The 20,791-nt window shown below is 37.6% G+C and overlaps 1 protein-coding gene across 2 annotated transcripts in view; it reads right to left on the bottom strand.

Moving 5' to 3' along the window:
* Positions 1–20,791, bottom strand: part of SAV1 (salvador family WW domain containing protein 1) — a 29,676-nt gene that overhangs the window by 6,459 nt on the left and 2,426 nt on the right. The window contains exons 2-4 of one of the 2 annotated variants that reach the window (XM_082384857.1): positions 19,542–19,985; positions 3,553–3,823; positions 728–871 (exon numbers count right to left, since the gene is read on the bottom strand). In XM_082384857.1, coding sequence (XP_082240983.1) covers positions 728–871; positions 3,553–3,823; positions 19,542–19,985 — 859 coding nt within the window. Of the gene's footprint in view, positions 1–727; positions 872–3,552; positions 3,824–19,541; positions 19,986–20,791 lie in introns of those variants that run through there. The other variant, XM_082384858.1, reaches the window with a different exon arrangement.

Below are 20,791 nucleotides of genomic sequence, written 5' to 3'. Positions count from 1 at the left end.
AGTTCAATAACTTGCCCAAGGTCATTCGGTAAGTAGGTGATGGAGACAGAAATCACGCTTTCCTTCCAGTTTCCTTCCTGACTGATCTTAACCACTATTCTATACCTTTACCCACAATAATAACAGTAACCATTTACTAAGCTCTCTCAATGTGCATGACACTGTGATACATATTTTAGATGCATTATTTTATTGAATACTCAATAACCTTAAGAGAAGGTACTATTACTATCTCCAATTTACAGAAAACAAAACTAAGTTAAGCACCCTCCCCAGGGTAACAAAGCTAAAGTATCAGTGAACACAGGTCATCTCCTCCCAGAACTTGAGCCACCACACATACTATTTCCTCAACACTCTTGTGTCCTGCTTTGATTCACCTATGTACCTAGGACTTACCTGGTTCCTTCCTTTTATCACAAGGTATTGCATCACTTATTTACAAGTTATTCTACCCCTATGAGAATGTAAGCTTTTTACTGCATCCCTGTAATAGCCTAGGTCTGCACACAATAGAAAATGAAGATTCAATAAATATTTGTAAAACTTCTATTTCTAATCAATGACTTTTCAACTTCATAAGCTGTGATATCCCTTCTTTAAATAATAATGGGCTTTTAAATAATATTAAAAAAAAAAATGGTGCTGTGTGTTTTAAGCAGCCCTGAGACTCCATTCAGGCTTCTACTCACCACTCAACAAAAATCTGTGCTGTAAATTCACTTACTTCACAGGGGCTCGAGCATAAACCTGAAGCCAATCAGGAATTTCTGCAGTATGATAAGGATTTGCAGGTACCAGAAGGGACTGATTTCTTTCAGTTTGCTGTGGCTGGTATGTGACAGGAGGAGGTTGATCATACCGAGGTACACTAAGAAGAAACAATCAATGTTCATTAGGATAAAGGCCCTAAATAAAACATGAACTATAAGAATAATATTTAAGTGATTTTCAATATGCCTCTTGCCCAAACTTCTACCACCTAAAAAACATAAGGATCTGGCTTTTTTTTAAACCATACTATAGGGGAAGTAAAATGCACCTTCTCTTGGAAACTTGTAGGTCATTAGTGATGGATATAAAACTAAGCTAAATCTTTACATATTTTTAAGAGATTTCATCTGGCTGATATTTATTCTTTTCAAGGGCAACTTTAAAGAAGGCTATTAAAAAAGTCAGAGCTGTTATAATCTTTATACAGAGGCTTAAAACTAGAATCAAATTTTAGTAATAACTAGTAATTAGCTATAAATTTATACTGGAAAAGTTGATAATTTTTCTCAAAATAAGAATGGATATTTTCTTTCTCCTTTAGGCTGAAAAGGGGGTTTGGAACAGGTACTACAGTAGGAGTGAGTACTGTGCTTGAAATATCCACATAACTATACTATTTCCTTTCCACTTTTACCACCTTAAGAGAGCATATGGGAGTTAGCGTTGATTAGAACCTGTTTTAAGTCAGAGACTTAAAAAAAAAAAAAAAAAAAGACCGTGCTTTTAATTAGTTCTAACAGCCTATAAGTTGGGGGGGAAGGAAAGAACAGCAAGGTGGGGTAAGGGCTCTTAATGGGAAGATGCTAAGGAAAGCACTGACCCACTTGAAGGTTAAAGACTGAATTCTGGGAGACCATAATGGCCTATTCCAGACTTGGAGATAAAACTGGAAGAGCCTGCCTCCAAACATAAAGGTTTATGTGTGTATCAGGAAAGATCATTCCAATACTAAACCAGGACTAAAGTAACTGTTGGATTAGACTGTAGTTAACAATTTAAAGATCAATGTGCAAATGGCACTGAATTTTATCTTCAACTCTTCTTTCATAAGTAGGTGCAAAGTCAAATATTCCTTGATAGCACAATTGGGAGGTGGGAAAGAACTGAGGCTTCGAAGTCAGATACACCCTGGGGGGAGTGCGGGTTAACCTCAGTTTGGCCAATTACAAGTTGCACGAATGTAAGCGAAACTGCTTCACTTCTCTGAACCTTAGCCTTTTTATTTGTAAAACCAGAATAAATTCATACCAAAAATGACTCTTCTAAGGATTAAATGACCTAATATATGTCAAGAGTTCTGTATAAGGATTAGCATAATACAGACAGCCAAATAGCTGCCAATACTACCTATCTGAGCTTAAGGAAGGTGTTTATTCTCTCCTGCTTAAAGTCTACAGAGTTGCTGAGAGAAGCAAATTAACTAATTGTGAAAATGCTTTGTAAACTATAAAATTCTATAATAATATTCAATATAAAATTAATGATGATAAACAGAAAACTAAGCTCAATATACTCTCAAATCTGGTTCTATGGACCAGAAAGCCTCTGAGATCCAGTGACAGCAAACTGTAACCACGTTTTGTTGGGAGTTTTTAGGGGTTTTTTTGTGCATTTCTATCATTTATTCATTCAACAAAACATCTACCTGTGTGTGTCTCTGTGTTTGGTGCCGGGGACACAGCAGGAATACGTGGAACTCATCCCTGCCCTTGGGTAAGGGTTGTGATCAGGTGGGAGGGAGGCTACAAATTACCCCTATGTCACCGGCCTGCAAATTGAAGCCAGGGAGAGCAGCAGCTTGCCTGAGATGGTAAGGAGAGCAGGCAAAGGGGCCAGAGCCCAACACAGGCAGAGAGGCTGACTTGGTTCTTTTGAAGGGATGACAACCTCACTTTTTCAATAAACACTGAGTGCCACTAAATGGAATCACTGGAAAAAAACTGTTTTTCAAACTTGAATTAAAAATCCAAGTATGTAAAATGATTAAAACAGCGCAATAGTGACAAAGCTTAGTTTTCTGGGTGATAATATTAAAATGTAGGGACTTCACTGGTGGTGCAGTGGTTAAGAGTCCGCCTGCCAATGCAGGGGACACAGGTTCGAGCCCTGGTCCGGGAAGATCCCACATGCCATGGAGCAACTAAACCTGTGCGCCACAACCACTGAGCCCGCGTGCCTAAAGCCTGTGCTCCACAACAAGAGAAGCCACCACAATGAGAAGCCTGCACAGTGCAATGAAGAGTAGCCCCCACTCACTGCAAATAGAGGAAGCCCACGCACAGCAACAAAGACCCAATGCAGCCAAAAATAAATAAATAAAATAGATAATTTTCACTTTCTTGTGTGGCAACAGTTAAAAAACATAAAATATCTCTAAATTGAATAAAATCAGCAAAACATTATAATTCAAAATATATTCTGACACATTAGAAGGTAGATGTGTATTTTTTATAGAAATTTAAATGTAAAGAGGCAGATATTCTATTTATTTACTTTAATTTCTGGGTATCTTTAACAAAAGCATTCTGGCATATGAAAGCAGAATCTGATCATAAGAATATTGATCCTGTTTTTGAGGTTTGTTTAAAAAGTTGTTTTTTAATTATTAAAGTCATTCATTACTAAATATAAGTCCAGAGGAAAAAATCTCATAAGCTGTGAAAAATAAAGTTTTTAAATCAAACTTCAGGACATCTTTCTCTTTGATGAAAATATGAGTTCAAAATCTAACATTAGACAATCCCAAAACCAAGAGTTAAGATAAAGTTGATAGTCTACCTCGGAGCACAGGGATGCCTATATTGAGCCTTTTTATTTGTGTGATCTACATAATAGGTTCCAAATTCTGATGACTCAACTCGCTCCCATCCTGGAGGAAGTCCTTCTCGCTCAAGAGGATGGCTCCAATGAGTTGTATTTGTGTTGTGATCTATGTAATATTTCCTCCCTCTCATTGTCCAGTCCACAGACCAGCCAGGAGGAAGGGGTAAATCTTCAGAACCATGGTTAGTTAAATTTCCTAAAGATGTAGCAGCAACTCTCCCAATACCTGAGAAGAAAGAGAAAAAGAGAAGAAATAGAACAATTATTCATAGCTAAAAAATATGCCATATGAAAAACACTTAAAAAATTAACTATCCCAATCGTATTCTTCCTGTTAAAAAAAATCACGATTTTACTGTTGCAAATAAAATTTTTCATAAAACTAGCCAGTGTTACTATTATTTAATTACAAAAGAAGAGAGAAACTAGGCTCCCTCTTTGAAATCAGGCTTTTTTGGTTGATGCTTCCATCACCAGGCCATACAAATATTTAACTACTAACAAAGCTAATAAGTAAATATTACATGTATACTGCTAAAGAAAAAGTGAGGAAAAGAAAAATTCACCTCATTCAAGATTTAAGATTTGACATTTCATCTAAAACAGCAAAAATGAACTTGTAAAACTATTCCCAGTTTGTAATTTCTTAAAAGTAACCTGGCTGTACCATAGAACTATTAAGTAAGTTTACCAAGATAACACAGTATAAGGTCAACATACAAAAATCAATTAAGTATCTCTATACTAACAACAATTAAAAATAAATTATACCACTTAGCTCCCAAAAATTAAATATTTACATATCACTTTAACAAAAAAAATTGTGAGATCTGTACGGTGACAATGACAAAACACTGACAAAAGAAATGAAATGGGTGTGGTCAAGATGGTGGAGTAAGAAAACCCTGAGCTTGCTTCTTCCCTTGGGCACACCAAAATTACAACTATTTACAGAGCAACTATTGATGAGAAAGACTAGAAACCAGCAGAAAAGATCTTCTACAACTAAAAATACAAAGAAGGAACCATAAGAAAGGTGGAAACGCAGTATAGTCAAGAACCTTACCCCCACGTGGGCGACCCACAAACAGGAGGATAATTACAACTGTAGAGATTCTCCCCAAGGAGCAAGGGGGCCCAAGCCCCACACTGGGCTCCCCAGCCCAGGGGTCCTACACCAGGAAGGACCTTGTCCAGGAAGACAAGTCCCCAGAACCTTTGTCTTTGTAGGCCAGCAGGGCTCACTTTCAGGAGAGCTGGAGGGCTGTGAGAAATAAAGACTCCACTCTTAAAGGGTGCACACAAAAACTCACACACTCTGGGACCCAGAGCAGAAGCAGTAATTTTAAAGAAGCTTGGGTCAGACCCACCTGCTAATCTTGGAGAGCCTCCCAGAGAGGCAGGAGGAAACTGGAGCTGACCCTGGGGACACAGACACTTGTGGCAGACATTTTGGGAGCTTCTTCTACCACAAAGACACTGGTGCTGGCAAGCACTATTTTGGAATTCTCCCTCTAACTTATTAGCACCAGAACCTGGCCTTGCCCACCAGCCTATGGGCACCAGTATTGGGACACAACAGGTCAAGCCAAGCAATTAACCCAGCTGGGACAAAGCCCCACTCACCAGCAGGCCATCTGCCTTAAAACCCCCTGTGACCACAGCCACTCCAGGATATGCCCCTGTTCACCAGAGGGCCTAGGACCAAGACCCACACACCAGTGCACCAGCACTAGTCCTGGAATCCCCAGGACCCTGCAGCCAGATACCTCAGAACCTGGCTCCAACCACGAGTGGGCTGGCACTAGCCCCAGGACCAGCCTCACCCACCAGTGGGCAGGCACTGGCTTCAGAACCCCCTGGGACCTGAACCCACCCACCAGCAAGCTGACAAACAACTCTAGGACCCCCAGGGCCCTGTAGTCAGAGACCCCAGGACCTAGCTCCGCTCACCAGTGAGGTGGCACTAGCCCCAGAACCTGGTTTCACCAACTGGTCAGTAGGCACCAGCCCCTGGATCCCCTGAGCCCCGGCCCCACCTGCCAGTGGGCAGACATCAGCCCTAGGACCACCACAGCCCTGCAGCCTGGCTTGTCAGGACCCAACCCACCCACTAGTAGGATGGCACCAGCCCCAGGACCCCCTGGGCCCTGGCACCATCCACCAGCAGGCCAAAACCAGATCTGGGACACCTTAAGCCAATTTAGGCAGCCAACCTGGGATCCAGTCCCACCAACCAGTGGTCCAACACAAGCTCTGGGACTGCCAGGACCATGCCGACAGCTGTATCCGGAACCAGCCCCACCCATCTGAGGGCCAATACCAGCTCCAGGATCCCACAGGGCCCTATAGCCAGGGACCCTGGGACATGGCTCTGCCCAACAGAAAACCAAGTATAAAGCTATTAGGAAGGTTGAAAGACAAAAGTAATAAAATCATCTATATCCACAATAAGAAGTTAAGGGATACACAAACCAAAAAGAAATAAAACATGACAAAACCGGTAAATGTGGGGGGGGGGGTAAAAATGCAGGGTTGTTAAAATGCATTTGAACTTAAGAGACCACCAACTTAACCATATATATACACACACATATATATGGCTATATATAAACCTCATGGTAACCACAAACCAAAAATCTATAATAAATACACAAAAAAGAAAAAGAACCCAAATATAACACTAAAAATAGTCATCAAATGACATGAGAAGAGAACAAAAGGAACTACAAACAACCCCCCAAACAATTAAGAAATGTCAATAAGTACACATCTATAAATGTAAATGGACTAAACACTCCAACCAAAAGACATAGAGTAGCTGAATGGATACAAAAAAAAAAAAAAAAAGACCCATATATATGCTGCCTACAAGAGACTCACTTCAGATCCAAACACACACAAAGACTGATAATGACAGGATGGAAGAAGGTATTCCATGCAAATGGAAATGAAAAGAAAACAGGGATAGCAATATTTATACCAAACAGACTTTAAAACAAAGATTGTAACAGGGGACAATGAAGAACATTCATATGATTAAGGGAGCAATCTAAGAAAAAGACATAACAATTGTATATATATGTATACACCCAACATAGGAGGACCTAAATACATAAAGCAAATATTAAAAGATGTAAAGAGAGAAATTCACAGAAACACAACAATACTAGGGGACTTTAACATCCCACTTAACATCAATGAACAGATCACCCAAACAGAATATCAATAAGGAGACACTGGTCTTAAACAACACATTAAACCAGATGGACTTAATATATATAGGACATTCCACACAAAAGGAGAATACACATTCTTTTTTCAACTGCACAGGGAACATTCTCCAGGATATAGAGCACACGCTAGGCCACAAAACAAATCTCAGTAACTTTAAGCCAACTGAAATCATGTCAAGCATCTTTTCCAACCACAACCCTTTGAGACTAAAAATCAACTACAATGAAAAAATAGCAAAAAACACAAACAAGTGGAGGCTAAACTATGCTAATAAACAACCCAACGAATCCCTGAAGAAATAAAGAAGAAATTAAAAAAATACCTGGAGACAAATGAAAACGAAAACACAAGAATCCACTATCTACACACTGCAGCAAAAGCAGTTCTGAGATGGAAGTTTATAACAGAAGAGATTAGCTCAATATGGCAGAGTAGAAGGATGTGAGCTCACCCCCTTCTTACAAAAACACCAAAATAACAATTAACTGCTGAACAACCATTGACAAAAAAACGCTGGAACCTACCAAAAAAGATACCCTACAACCAAAGACAAAGAAAAAGCCACAACAAGACAGTATGAGGGGCGCAATCACGATAAAATCAAATCCCATACCCACTGGCTGGGCAACCCAAAAACTGGAAAACAATTAAACCACAGAAGTTATCCCACAGAAGTGAAAGTTCTGAGCCCCATGTCAGCCTTCCCAGCCTGGTGGTCTGGCAACAGGAAGAGGAGTCCCCAGAGAATCTGGCTTTGAAGGCCAGTGGGGTTTGATCACAGGACTTCCACAGGACTGGGGGAAACAGAAGCTCTACTCTTGGAGAGCAAACAAAAAGTCTCGTGCTCACCAGGACCCAGGGGAAAAAAGCAGTGACCCCATATGAGACAGGGCCAGACCTACCTGCCTAGTACTGGAGGATCTCCTGTGGAGGTGGGGGGTGCCTGTGGTTCATGGCAGGGACAAAGACACTGGCAGCAGCAGATCTGGGGAGTATGCATTGGTGTGAGCCCTCCCGGAGGTTGCCATTAGCCCTACCCTACAGCCTGTAGGCTCCAGTGCTGGGGTTGCCTCAGGCCAAACAACCAACAGGGCAGGAACACAGCCCCACCCATCAGCAGACAAGTGGCTGAAAAGTCTCCTGGAGCACAGCCCTGCCCACCAGAGGGACAAGACCCAGCTCCACCCACCACTGGGCAGGAACCAGCCCCTCCCACCAGGAAGCCTGCACAAGCCTCTTAGACAGCCTCATCCATCAGAAGGCAGACAGCAGAAGCAAGAACTACCATCCTGCAGCCTGCAGAAAGGAAACAGCAATCACAGAAAGTTAGACAAAAGGAGACGGCAGAGGATTAGGTCCCAGATGATGGAACAAGATGAAACCCGCAAAAGAACAATGTTTAACAAAGACCTAGAAAAACTGAAGAACAGACAAGCAAACATGGAAAAGCTCACAGGTAAAGGCAAACATACAGTAAAGCTAGAAAATCATTCACATACAAATATATCAAAACCAGCAATTGTGAGAAAAGGAGAACACAAATGCAGGATATTGGAAATACGTTTGAAATTAAAAGACCAGCAACTTAAAACAATCTTGTTTATATACAGACTGCTATATCAAAACCTCATAGTAACCACAAACCGGAAATCTACAATAAATACACACACAAAAAAGAAAAAGGAATCCAAACACAACACTAAAGTTAGTCATCAAATCACAAGAGAAGAGAACGAAAGAGGAAGGGAAGGAAGTTTATAGCAATACAAAACTACCTCAAGAAACAAGAAAAATCTCACATAAACAATCTAACCTTATGCCTAAAGGAACTAGAAAAAAAGAACAAAACCCAAAGTTACTAAGAGGAAAGAAATCAAAAAGGACAGAGAAGAGATAAATGAAATAGAGACTAAAAAAGCAATAGGAAAGATCAATGAAACTAAGAGCTGGTTCTTTGAAAAGATAAGAAAAATTGATAAATCTTTAGCCAGATTCATCAAGAAAAAAAGAGAGGGCTAACATCAATAAAATCAGGAAAAAAAGGGAAAAGTTACAACAAATATCACAGAAATACAAAGGATCGTAAAAGATTAATATGGATAATTACACATCAATAAAATGGACAGCCTAGAAGAAATGTACAAATTCCTAGAAATGCACGATCTCCCAAGATGGAACCAGGAAGAAATATTCAATAGAAGATACAAACCGACCAATTACTAGTAATGAAACTGAATCATTGATAAAAAAATACTCCCAAAAAACAAAAGACCAGGGCCAGACAGTTGCACAAGAGAACTCTACCAAACATTTACAGAAGAGTTAACACCTATCCTTCTCAAACTATTCCAAAAACTGAACAGGAAGGAATGATCATGAAATCATTCTACAATACCAGCATCACCCTGATACCAAAACCAAAGACACCACAAAAAAATTACAAGCCAATATCACTGATAAACATAGATGCAAAATCCTCAACAAAATATAAAAATCAAATTCAACAATACATTAAAAGGATCATACATCATGACCAAGTGAGATTTATCCCAGGGATGCAAGGATGGTTCAATATCTGCAAATTAATCAATGTGACACACCACGTTAACAAGTTGAAGAATAAAAACCATATCATCATCTCAACAGATGCAGAAAGAACTACTGACAAAATTCCACAACAATTTATGATAAAAACTCAGCAAAGTGGGTATACAGAGAACATGTCTCAACACAATAAAAGCCATTTATGACAAACCCATGGCCAACATAATACTCAACAGTGAAGAATTGAAAGCCTTTCCACTAAATTCAGGAACAAGACAAGGATGCCCACTCTCCCTGCTTCTACTTAATACAATATTGGAAGTCCTAGCCACAGCAATCAGACAAGAAAAAGAAATAAAAGGTATCCAAATTGGAAGGGTAAAAGTAAAACTGTCACTATTCACAGATAAAATATTCTATATTGAGAACCCTAAATTCTCTGCACAGAAACTATTAGAACAAATAAATGATCTCAGCAAGGCAGCAGGATACAAGATTAATATACAGAAATCTGTTGCGTTTCTATACACTAATAATGAAATATCAGAAAGAGAAAGTAAAGATAAAAACAATTCCATTTAAAACCTCATCCAAAAAAAACAAACACAGAAACAAAAAAACCTAGGAATAAACTTAACCAAGGAGATGAAAGACCTATATGCTGAAAACTACAAAACACTGATAAAGGAAACTGAAGAGGATTCAAAGAAATGGAAAGATATTCCATGCTCTTAAACTGGAAGAATTAATATTGTTAAAATGGCCATACTACCCTAAGCAGTCTATAGATTTAATGCAACCCCTATCAAAACACCCATGACATTTTTCACAGAATGAGAACAAATAATTTTACAATTTATATGGAACCACAAAAAGACCCAGAGTTGCCAAAGCAATATTGAGAAAAAGAACAAAGCTGGAGGTATCAGTCTCCCAGGCTTCAGACTATACTTCAAAGCTACAGTAATCAAAACAGCATGGTGGGCTTCCCTGGTGGCTCAGTGGTTGAGAGTCTGCCTGCCAATGCAGGGGACACAGGTTCGAGCCCTGGTCTGGGAGGATCCCACATGTTGCAGAGCAACTGGGCCCGTGAGCCACGGCTACTGAGCCTGCGCGTCTGGAGCCTGTGCTCTGCAGCAGGAGAGGCCGTGACAGTGAGAGGCCCACACACCGCGATGAGGAGTGGCCCCCGCTTGCCGCAGCTAGAGTAAGCCCTCGCACAGAAACGAAGACCCAACACACCCAAAAATAAATAAATTTATAAAAAAAAAAACAAAAAAAAAACCCCAGCATGGTACTGATGCAAAAAGAGACACATAGATAAACAGAATGGAATAGAAAGCCCAGAAATAAACTTACTCACCTACAGTCAATTAATCTATGACAAAGGAGGCAAGAATATACAATGGAGAAAAGACAGTCTCTTTCAACAAGCAGCATTGGGAAAGCTGGACAACTACATGTAAAACAATGAAATTAAAACATTCCTTCATACCATATAGAAAAATAAACTCAAAATGGCTTAAAGACCTAAATTTAAGACATAACACCATAAAACTCCTAGAAGATGACATAGGCAAAACATTCTTTGACATAAATCGTAGCAATATTTTCTTAGATCAGTCCCCAAGGCAAAAAAAAAAGCAAAAACAAATAAATGGGACCGAATCAAACTTACAAGCTTTTGCACAGCAAAGGAAACCATAAACAAAATGAAAAGACAACCGATGGAATGGGAGAAAATATTTGCACACAATGCAACCAACAAGGGGTTACTATCCAAAATATACAAACAGCTCACATAACTCAATGTTAAAAAAACAAATAACCCAATCAAAAAGCGCAGAAGACCTAAATAGACATTTCTCCAAAGAAGACATACAGATGGCACATGAAAAGATGCTCAATACTGCTAATTATTAGAGAAATGCAAATCAAAACTACAATGAGGCATCACCTCACACTGATCAGAATGGCCATCATCAAAGAGTCCACAAGTAATAAACGCCAGAGAGGGTGTGGAGAAAAGGGAACCCTCCTACACTGTTGGTGAGCATGTAAATTGGTGCAGCCACTATGGAAAACAGTATGAAGATTCCTTAAAAAACTAAAAATAGAGTTGCATATGATCCAGCAATTCCACTCCTGGGCATATATCTGGAAAAGAGGAAAACTCTAACTCGAAAAGATACATGCACCCCAATGTTCACAGCAGCACTATTTACAATAGTTGACATGGACGTAACCTAAGTGCCCATCAACAGATTGGCTTAAGAAGATATGGTGTATATATGTGTGTGTATACATACATATATATATGTATACACACACACATACACACACAATGGAATATTACTCAGCTCTAAAAAAGAATGAAATATTGCCATTTGCAGCAACACATGGATGGCCCTAGAGAATATTATGCTTAGTGAAATAAGTCAAAGACAAATACTATATGATATCATTTATTTGTAGAATCTAAAAAATAATACAAATGAATCTATACACAAAACAGAAACAGACTCACAGACATAGAAAACAAACTTATGGTTACCAAAAGGGGAAGGGAGGGACAAATCAAGAGTACGGGATTAACGGATACAAATTAGTACATATAAAATAGATAAGCAACAAGGATTTACTGTATAGCACAGGGAATTATACCCAATATCTTGTAATAACCTATAGTGGAATACAATCTGCAAAAAATGAATTACTATGCTGTACACCTGAAACTAACACAATATTGTAAACCAACTAGACTTCAAAAAAAAATTAGAGAGGTATAATCCCTAAATCTAATATACATACAAAAACTGCCAAAAGCAGCTGGGCTAGAAGAACAGTAAAGAAAGAAGTGGAAATAAGAACAGAGCACTGCGCAAAACCAAGTAGCTCAACACACTACCCTGGTAATTTTTCCTTTTCCCTACGCAACCCCCTACACCCCTCGCAACCACAGGAGCCAATTTCAAATAACTGGCAGAGGAAAATCCCTAATTATTCAATAATGTATAATTAGGACAGCCCAACATCAATTCTATAAGAAAAATTAAAGAGGCAAAAAGGTACAAAGTTGATTAAAAAAGAACATTCAAAAAAATTTTGTCCCATGGACTTCCCTGGTGGTACAGTGGTTAAGAATCCACCTGCCAATGCAGGGGACACGGGTTCGAGCCCTGGTCTGGGAAGATCCCACATGCCGCGGAGCAACTAAGCCCATGCGCCACAACTACTGAGCCTGCGCTCTAGAGCCCGTGAGCCACAACTACTGGATCCCGCGCGCCTAGAGCCCATGCTCTGCAACAAGAGAAGCCACCACAATGAGAAGCCCGCACACCACAACAAAGAATAGCCCCCGCTCGCCGCAACTAGAGAAAGCCCGCACGCAGCAACAAAGACCCAATGCAGCCAAAAATAAATAAATAAATAAATAAATTTATTAAAAAAAAAAAAGTCCCAAAGCAGAGAGCAAAATGAAATTAAATATTCTGCCACTGCCATAAATTAAAAGAGAAAAAAGAATGAAGCAATCAACTCTCTGAAGGAAGACCACAAAGAAGCAAAGCAAGAACCCCCAAAACAGACGTAAAGACAATAGAGAAAATAGGTGTGCTTAGGAAAGAAATAAAGATGAAGATAAAAACTGGAAGAACAAACATGCAGTGTTTGTTACAGTGGAGAAACCTGGCAAATCTTAACCAAGTGCTAAAGGTTAACATCACCAATGTCATATAGAGATCATGTATCTCCTTTATATATAATGAAGACACTTCACCTCCGTGGTATTCTTTTCATAAACCAATAAGCCCAGTCTAATCATGAGAAAAACATCAGACAAAATCCAAACTGAGGAACAGTTTACAAAATATCTGACAAGTATTCCTCAAAACTGTCAAGGTCATGAAGAACAAGAAAAGACTAAGAAATTGTCATACACCAAAGAACACTAAGGAAATATGACAACTAAATGCAATGTGGTACTCTGCACTGGATCCTGTAACAGAAAATGAGTATTAAGGAAAAAGCTGGTGAAATCCAAATAAAGCTTGGTATTTAATTTTTTTAAAATCCTTGAGTTCATAAAGACACTAAAAAAATAAACCTCATTGTTTACCTCTGGAGGTGGTTAGGGTATCAACTGATTATTCTGAAAAATAGTAAGAAAGGAAAAGATCTAGCATTTATCCTGTCTTATATGAAGAGCCAAAATATTGATAAATGAAACCAAATAATTGATAAAGGAAAGTTCTTCATTATAGAGCTCTTCATGACAGAATTCCAACTAATAAAGAAACGACAGTTTTGAGGAATACTTGTCACTATTTGCAACAGCTAACGAAATATTGGATCTAGCCAATAATGATTAATGGCTTCCAAATCAATAGGTGAAAAGCTGATGGACAACATCATGATGATGAATTGGTATGACATCTGATCCCATGATCAATTTTAATATCACAAAAAGAGAAATCAGTCATTATGTGTGTCTGGAACTGATGCAATAGAACGTACACAACGCCACCTATGAAGCACTCTGGCAGAACGGAAAATGCAAGAAAGAAAACAAAATCACTCTTGCTCAGTACCCTTTGGGAAGAAAGGCATATATTTCTAAAACATATGGTGACTATAAAACAAAACAAAGCTAACAAGCCTTTCGGTGAAACTGACTTTGGCTTCTGTCACCTGCAAATGAACGTTTATTTAGTAAGTGTAGCTTAAGCAACTTCAGTACTTAAAGAGAAAATATTTAAAGAGAAAAGAAATAAGCCAATGTACTAAAGACATACATAGCAAATAACTAAAATCATGCTGTTCAAGCATGCAGTGGCTTTATACTTTCTCATACTTCCATCACTAAAAATGTTGTAGTACTAGCCACAACCAAGGATAGCAATTTTTAAAAAGAATTATAGTCAATTCAATGTATTCAAATTGAGTTATTGATAAGACCTATAACATTTTGGCCCGACAGAGGTCCCCCTGGAAACACACAGATTTCTAAATGCAGCATTAAAAACAAAAAGCTATTACAGTAATTTAAAACTGTACAGGCTTAGAGAGTTTGTGACAATTTCATTCATCTGCTTAGAAAATCCAAATTTCCATATACTGAACTTGCCTAAATCTAGAAACACATGTACTGTTACATGTAAACAATAGTAGGTACCAAACAGCAGATTTTAAACCATGATAAACTTGAAATTCACATTTAGAGGAAACACAAAGACCTCTCTGTAAAACCTCTGTGTCCAGGAACTAAACCTTGACAAGTTATTGATAAGGGAGCCATGAAGTCCACAAAGTCCCAAATAGGTTCATCAGCTTTACCAATGCCATGTGAAACCATGATTCCTAACCTTTTTAGAGCTGTCTATAAACAGTTTATTTAGTTTCAATGACAAACCACCCCCCCACTTTCTGAAGTTGCCATGTGCACTAAATTCTTTTCAAACTATTATTTGGATAATTCTATAAAACTATTGAGAGATGAATGTATTGTACAAAAAGACTGGAAACCACCAATCTAAAACATAAAATATTATCAGTAATAAAATAAGTCTAGCAGACTTAAAAAAAAAAAAGCTATATCAAGCTCTAACACACAAGACCTCCACTCTTAAGTTCAGTTAGAAAGCTGAAACTTCAATAACCAAACATGCCAAATCTGGAAAAAGCATACAAGAGCATATGATACCTTACAAAAAACATGAGCACTAACAAATGAATGTCTACTCTGTCCCTGGCCCTTTCCATGTGTACTATTTCATACTCAGTCAGCGCTATGAGGTAGTGGTATCATTACCAATTTACAGATGGGGAAACAAAGGTTCAAGTAAGTTATTTTACCGAAGGCCACACAGATGATATAAGGTCAAATGACAAATTTATTACCAACCACGTAATCTTACCCCAAAAGATCAACTGTAATTCTTCAAAGAAAATATGACTGCCACTAATAAAAGAAAATGCAATCTATAATTCTGAACTTGTTTCTGAGCTACAAGGAAAAAAATAGTTTTCCATAATTTCAATTATTAGTCCCAGAAAAGAATGAGTGGCATTCATAATCTTCAAAATAACTTCCATTTGCAGGAATTAATAGCACAAGCACCTTCCACTTACATAAAATAAACTAGAACATTAATAAGCTACATACATGATTTCCCAAAGACACAGATAAAGTATTACTTTGTCTCTCCACCAAGCTTTCACATTAGATATGCCTCCAAAGAACTTACTGTCATACAAAATTGGCAGATTTCTACGAGATCTGCCCTTAGAGACAAGCTCAAAAATTCTAGTTTCCTAATGTTGAAGTGGCTACAAAGAATAAAATAGAATATGGAACTCTAATGAAGGTTACAAGCTCCAGGGTAATACTAAACATTACAGCCCATGTTATAATCAAGACGCTGATAAAAAGATATAAGGATTAAACTAAGCCAACTGCCTTTTTTCCTCCTCTCCAAAATAACTACAAATAAAGTTGTGCTCCTAAGGATTATTAACACTTCCTCAAAAGAAGATTCTGGTTAACTAATACTTATGCATTTCCTGGAGTAAACACAACTCTAGTATTTTTTTTTTTTGGTAAAGCCTGGAACTTTTTAATTTGATCTTTATTACTTGATTTCTTTAGCTGTCTTTAACAATAAAAGTTAAAAGTTTGTTACTTAAAATTGCATAGAACTAAATTATTTAGGCGCAGAACAAAGGAATTCAATCTGCCTTTAGTATTCCAACTAAAGACTTCCTGTTAACAGCAGAATTCCTTCCTCTGGCACATACAGTAACTGCCTGTAGGCCAAAATGTTAAAGGTCAAATTTCACAGCTAAATGTAGAACTGTCCTAGGCCCTAAAACCCTTTAAGATATTATACAACTTGTTTTTTTGTACTTCTGCTCAATACAGTACGATGAAATTAACCCCTGAGATAAGGCGTTTCCTAAAAGTCTAAGTAATAACTAATTGGCAGGAATTACTACTGTCAAGTCACTACAAAACTATTTTCTTTCACACCTTTTTTATGCTTATTACATTAGTAACAGCAATCAAAATTTAAACCTTGTGAAAATAAATCTGTCTATAGCACATCCTTACTCTCCCACAAACTTACTTTCTCCTTTCCATTCATTCAAATTCCCTGAACTCTCTCCAGCATAAATCTGGAAAATATAAGAAGTTACAAGTCTTTTCAAGATGAATTCAAGAAACTTCCAGCTATTGTCTCATATTCAGATTTTTTTTCTTCTGGAAGACACAGCTGTTAGGCTTTTCTGTTTGGTTAATAATTGGTTGTTAATCCTTCCCTGCCACTTAAGAGACCCCTGCAAAGAAGTTCCGTTTTTTTCTGAAAGGTAAAACATTAATCTTATTGCCCTGATATAAATTAATGTTAAGTGAAATTTCTCAAGCATGTATCACTGTCGTAATAAGTGCAGATCTTTTTTTAAATGACATTCTTTAATTTGAAAAAGTATCCAATTAACTTGTATTTCATTTCTAAAATATGATTGGGGAAAGCTGTTTTAAAGTCTGTCATAAAAATTACAAAAACTATATCAAATTGCATAAAAAGGGTCCTAAGAGAGGATCAGTAGAAATTTAGTTTTTACAGTATTTCCTCAAAGATATTTTGTGAATCAGAATTTTAAAATAAGATTTTTAACTTGGTATCATTAATTCTTCATACTTCAGGCATAAAAGTGTCATGAGCTATCAGTGATGTTTGCAACATAAATATACATGGGAAATGTTAAGTACGAAGAACAGCAATCTGTATTAATGAAAAACAGATTGTTATAAGCTATTATTCCCGCTACCCCTTGGCTACCAAAAATGTCTTAAGACTCCAGACTTGAAATCTGTGGATCCATTCACTTATTCAACCATTCATTTTTAGAGCACCTCTTATACAGTCAAGTGCTTTGCTAATCCTATCTGACTCTTCTCTTTCCCTTATCCCTCAATAACCATTAGTGGCCAAGGCCCATCAATGCAGATGTGTCTCACTTCGCCCCTTTCCAAATGTCCCCAGCCTAGGTCAAATCCTCATTAACATTTAAAATATTAACCATAAGACATACACCAAATGGAAAACTATGGAGCTTTGAAACTACATATAAATAGTGTTTAACATTAAGAAACTCATTAAAGTAAAAAAGCAAGGATATGAAACTGTACAGAGTGTAATCACGATAATGTTAAAAAAAAATGTCATGGAAAAAGATGAAGGAAATAACTAAATACAAAGAACCTCTGGCATAATGAGTGCTTTACCTTTACTTTTCTGCATTTTGCAAATTTCCTATAATAAGCAGGTATTACTCTAAAAAATATATTAGAATGAATTTATTTTTAAAACTTACTATTTTGATTGGATAACAAATCATTTCTGAGGTTTAAAACTACATGATATCAGAAATAGCCAAAATAAACACTGAAGTATGCAAGTTGTCTAATCCTTTAACCTCGAATTTCTTTACAAACAAAAACGGCACTCACCTATTTTCATTACAGTATTTCTATATGCCTAGAAAACCTCTCCTCTTCAATATCCCAGTGAGACTTGAACGTCAGCTTTCACAAAATAAGCTGCTCTTGCCAACTGTTCCATACTATTCTTCAATTTTCAAAACTTCAGTGATTTACCTTCTCCCAAAACCATAATTAAGTCTCATTTTTCCTCCAAAAGCATCATAGATTTGCATTACCACTGGTACCTGAGGTTTTTTCTCTAGCAATCTATCCTGAGTACAGCTAGTAAACTAATCTTTGAACACTGCTTTCATAAAATGAAAATCTTGTCCTTTTGAAATCTGCAATGGCTTCTGCTTGACTCAAGTTTAAATCCTACAGCCTGTTGTTGCATCACTAATCTCCACTCCATCTTACAACTTATTTCTTCAAACTAGACAGAATTACACAGTTACTTGGATTTACATGTCTGCTGTTTTCACTGATTATTTCACCTAAAATGTCCTTCCTATATCCCGTATCAATCTACAGTCCAAGCACAAAGAAAAATAGTTCAGGTCCTACCTCTTCCATGAACCATTCTCTAAGTATTCTAGCCTACCCTGATCTCTCTCTCTTCTGGCTCCCTAATGCACTCAGTCGGTACCACATAGTATAACAACTAACTGTTCTGTCATCATTTTTCATATATTGGTTTTGTTCTCCCAAATAAGGTACCAGAAGTCAGATACCAAAAGGGAAAATGATAGACACATAAATCATAAATGATTAATACTAAGTGAATGAAATGTTTTCTACACTCAAAATGCTCATACACCAAACTGTTTTTAAGTCACTTTATTTGAAGTTTCATGGGCTAAAAAAGTAAATCTCATGTATTTTTTATTTTTATCCTGCCAAAATTTAAAGCCTACAAGTTACTAGGAAAAAAACCAATCAGATTAAAAAGTTTAATTTTCAGCTTGCTTCAGTTTACCTAGTGTAATCTAGTACTTTAGGAATAAAGTAGAACTGTGCATTTCTCCTATCTCTTCTGCTCCCTGTCAGGAAAATTATCCCAAAGTCATGAAATATAGAGAGCAGACTTCTGAAAATTATATGGCAAATATTTTTGCCCATTGCAAAAAGCACAACAACAAAAAGACACACTTAACACACAATCATTTGACAATAAGTCTTTTTAACCTAGGGAAATAATTCTTTAACTACAAAAACAGTTCTGTTAAAAAAGAAACAGTGCAAGTGCTAGCTAAGTAATGATGCAGTTGCCCGTGGTATCACCTACCATGCCCAATTCTTATTTGCCTTTCCTTTCCCAGGTTTAAGTCCAGTTTCTCTGAATCCCTAACCGTCCCATTCTACCAAATCTAAACATAGATTCAATCCAACTACAGACATTAAAATCTCTAAGTTTTCAAGGTTCATACTGTTAACAGTCTAGATAGCCTTCAGATACGTATCAAGTTTTTATAAAACAAGTTAATTAGGTGAGTTAATGGACACAAAATTCTTTCCCTCAATGTAGGTTAATAATTATTTGCAAGCAGGCTTAGCAAGACTAGCAAAATGGAGTAGTAGTTCTCTAGAAGTATCTGTTAGCTTCCCAAGAAAATCTAGAAAAAGAACATCTTTTTAATGAAGTGTTAATAAACCTAAATACAAACTAATTTTAAGTTACCTGAAGCATGCCTCCCCTGATTCTGTGGCATTCTTTGGAAGATATCATGGTTGTATTCATAATATCTATAGTCTTCGTGTGCTCGATCTCCAAGTGGGCGCCTCCTCTGACCATCAAAATAATTATCTGAATAATAATATCGGGAACCAGAGTCTCCATTTTCAACAGCAAAATTAACTTCTGTTAAAAATGACTGAGAAGAGCCATATTCCCTAGGGACATCTGCTAGACTCCTGGCAAGGTAAGAAGGTGCAGATAATCTGTTGCTTTCTCTTCTCATTATTTCATGAGGTGTTCTTTGAATTGGAGTTCTAAGGAAACTATGGTTTCTTGAAACTATTCCATCTCCAGAAGCTGCAAAGGCATTAGAGCTTGAATCTGGAAGACAGATATCAGTTCGTCTTGGAATTGTTGGACCATGCCGGATAAATGAAGGCATAAGATCTATAATAGAACAAAGAGTAAAATGACCAGTAAGTAATACACTTTTCAAAAGTTGTTCATTTACATCTATCACCCCAAAATGAAAAATTTCAATGGACTTAAGAAAACACAATTTAAAATTTGGACTTAAGAAAACACAATTTAAAATTCTAGGAAAGTATTTGGGTTTGTTTGCTTATTTATTTATGGCTGCGTTGGGTCTTCATTGCTGCGTGCAGGCTTTCTCTAGTTGCGGCAAGCGGGGGCTACTCATGGTTGCGGTGCGCGGGCTTCTCACTGCAGTGGCTTCTCATTGCAGAACACGGGCTCTAGGCGCGTGGGCTTCAGTAGCTGTGGCACGCGGGCTCTAGAGCACAGGCTCAGTAGTTTTGACGCACAGGCTTAGTTGCTCTGAGGCACATGGGATCTTCCCAGACCAGGGCTCGAACCCGTGTCCCCTGCATTGGCAGGTGGATTCTTAACCACTGCGCCACCAGGGAGGTCCCTGGGTATTTTTAAATTGAGGCTGATTGACGTCTTCCCACTCAAATGAATTTATAATTTGTATAAACATGTTATATGTAAGCTCTGCCAGAATCGGACATATTGTGCATACTACCATACATAATATGATTAAATGTCAATAAGCTTAACTATGAAATACACATTAATGAAACACTCATGAATAAACGTGTAAACAATCTAACAAATGGATACAAAGTTACCAGCATAACTTAACATTACAGTTTGTTTTGCTGATTTTACTTCATTTTCAAAATTCCCCAAGCCCTTCTTCAAACAAACACAATTTAAAAAATAAAACAGAA

Source organism: Balaenoptera borealis (genome assembly GCF_965194805.1).
Source record: "Balaenoptera borealis genome assembly, chromosome: 3".
NCBI classification, from domain to species: Eukaryota; Metazoa; Chordata; class Mammalia; order Artiodactyla; family Balaenopteridae; genus Balaenoptera; species Balaenoptera borealis.
This window is presented reverse-complemented; position numbering and strand designations above follow the sequence as displayed.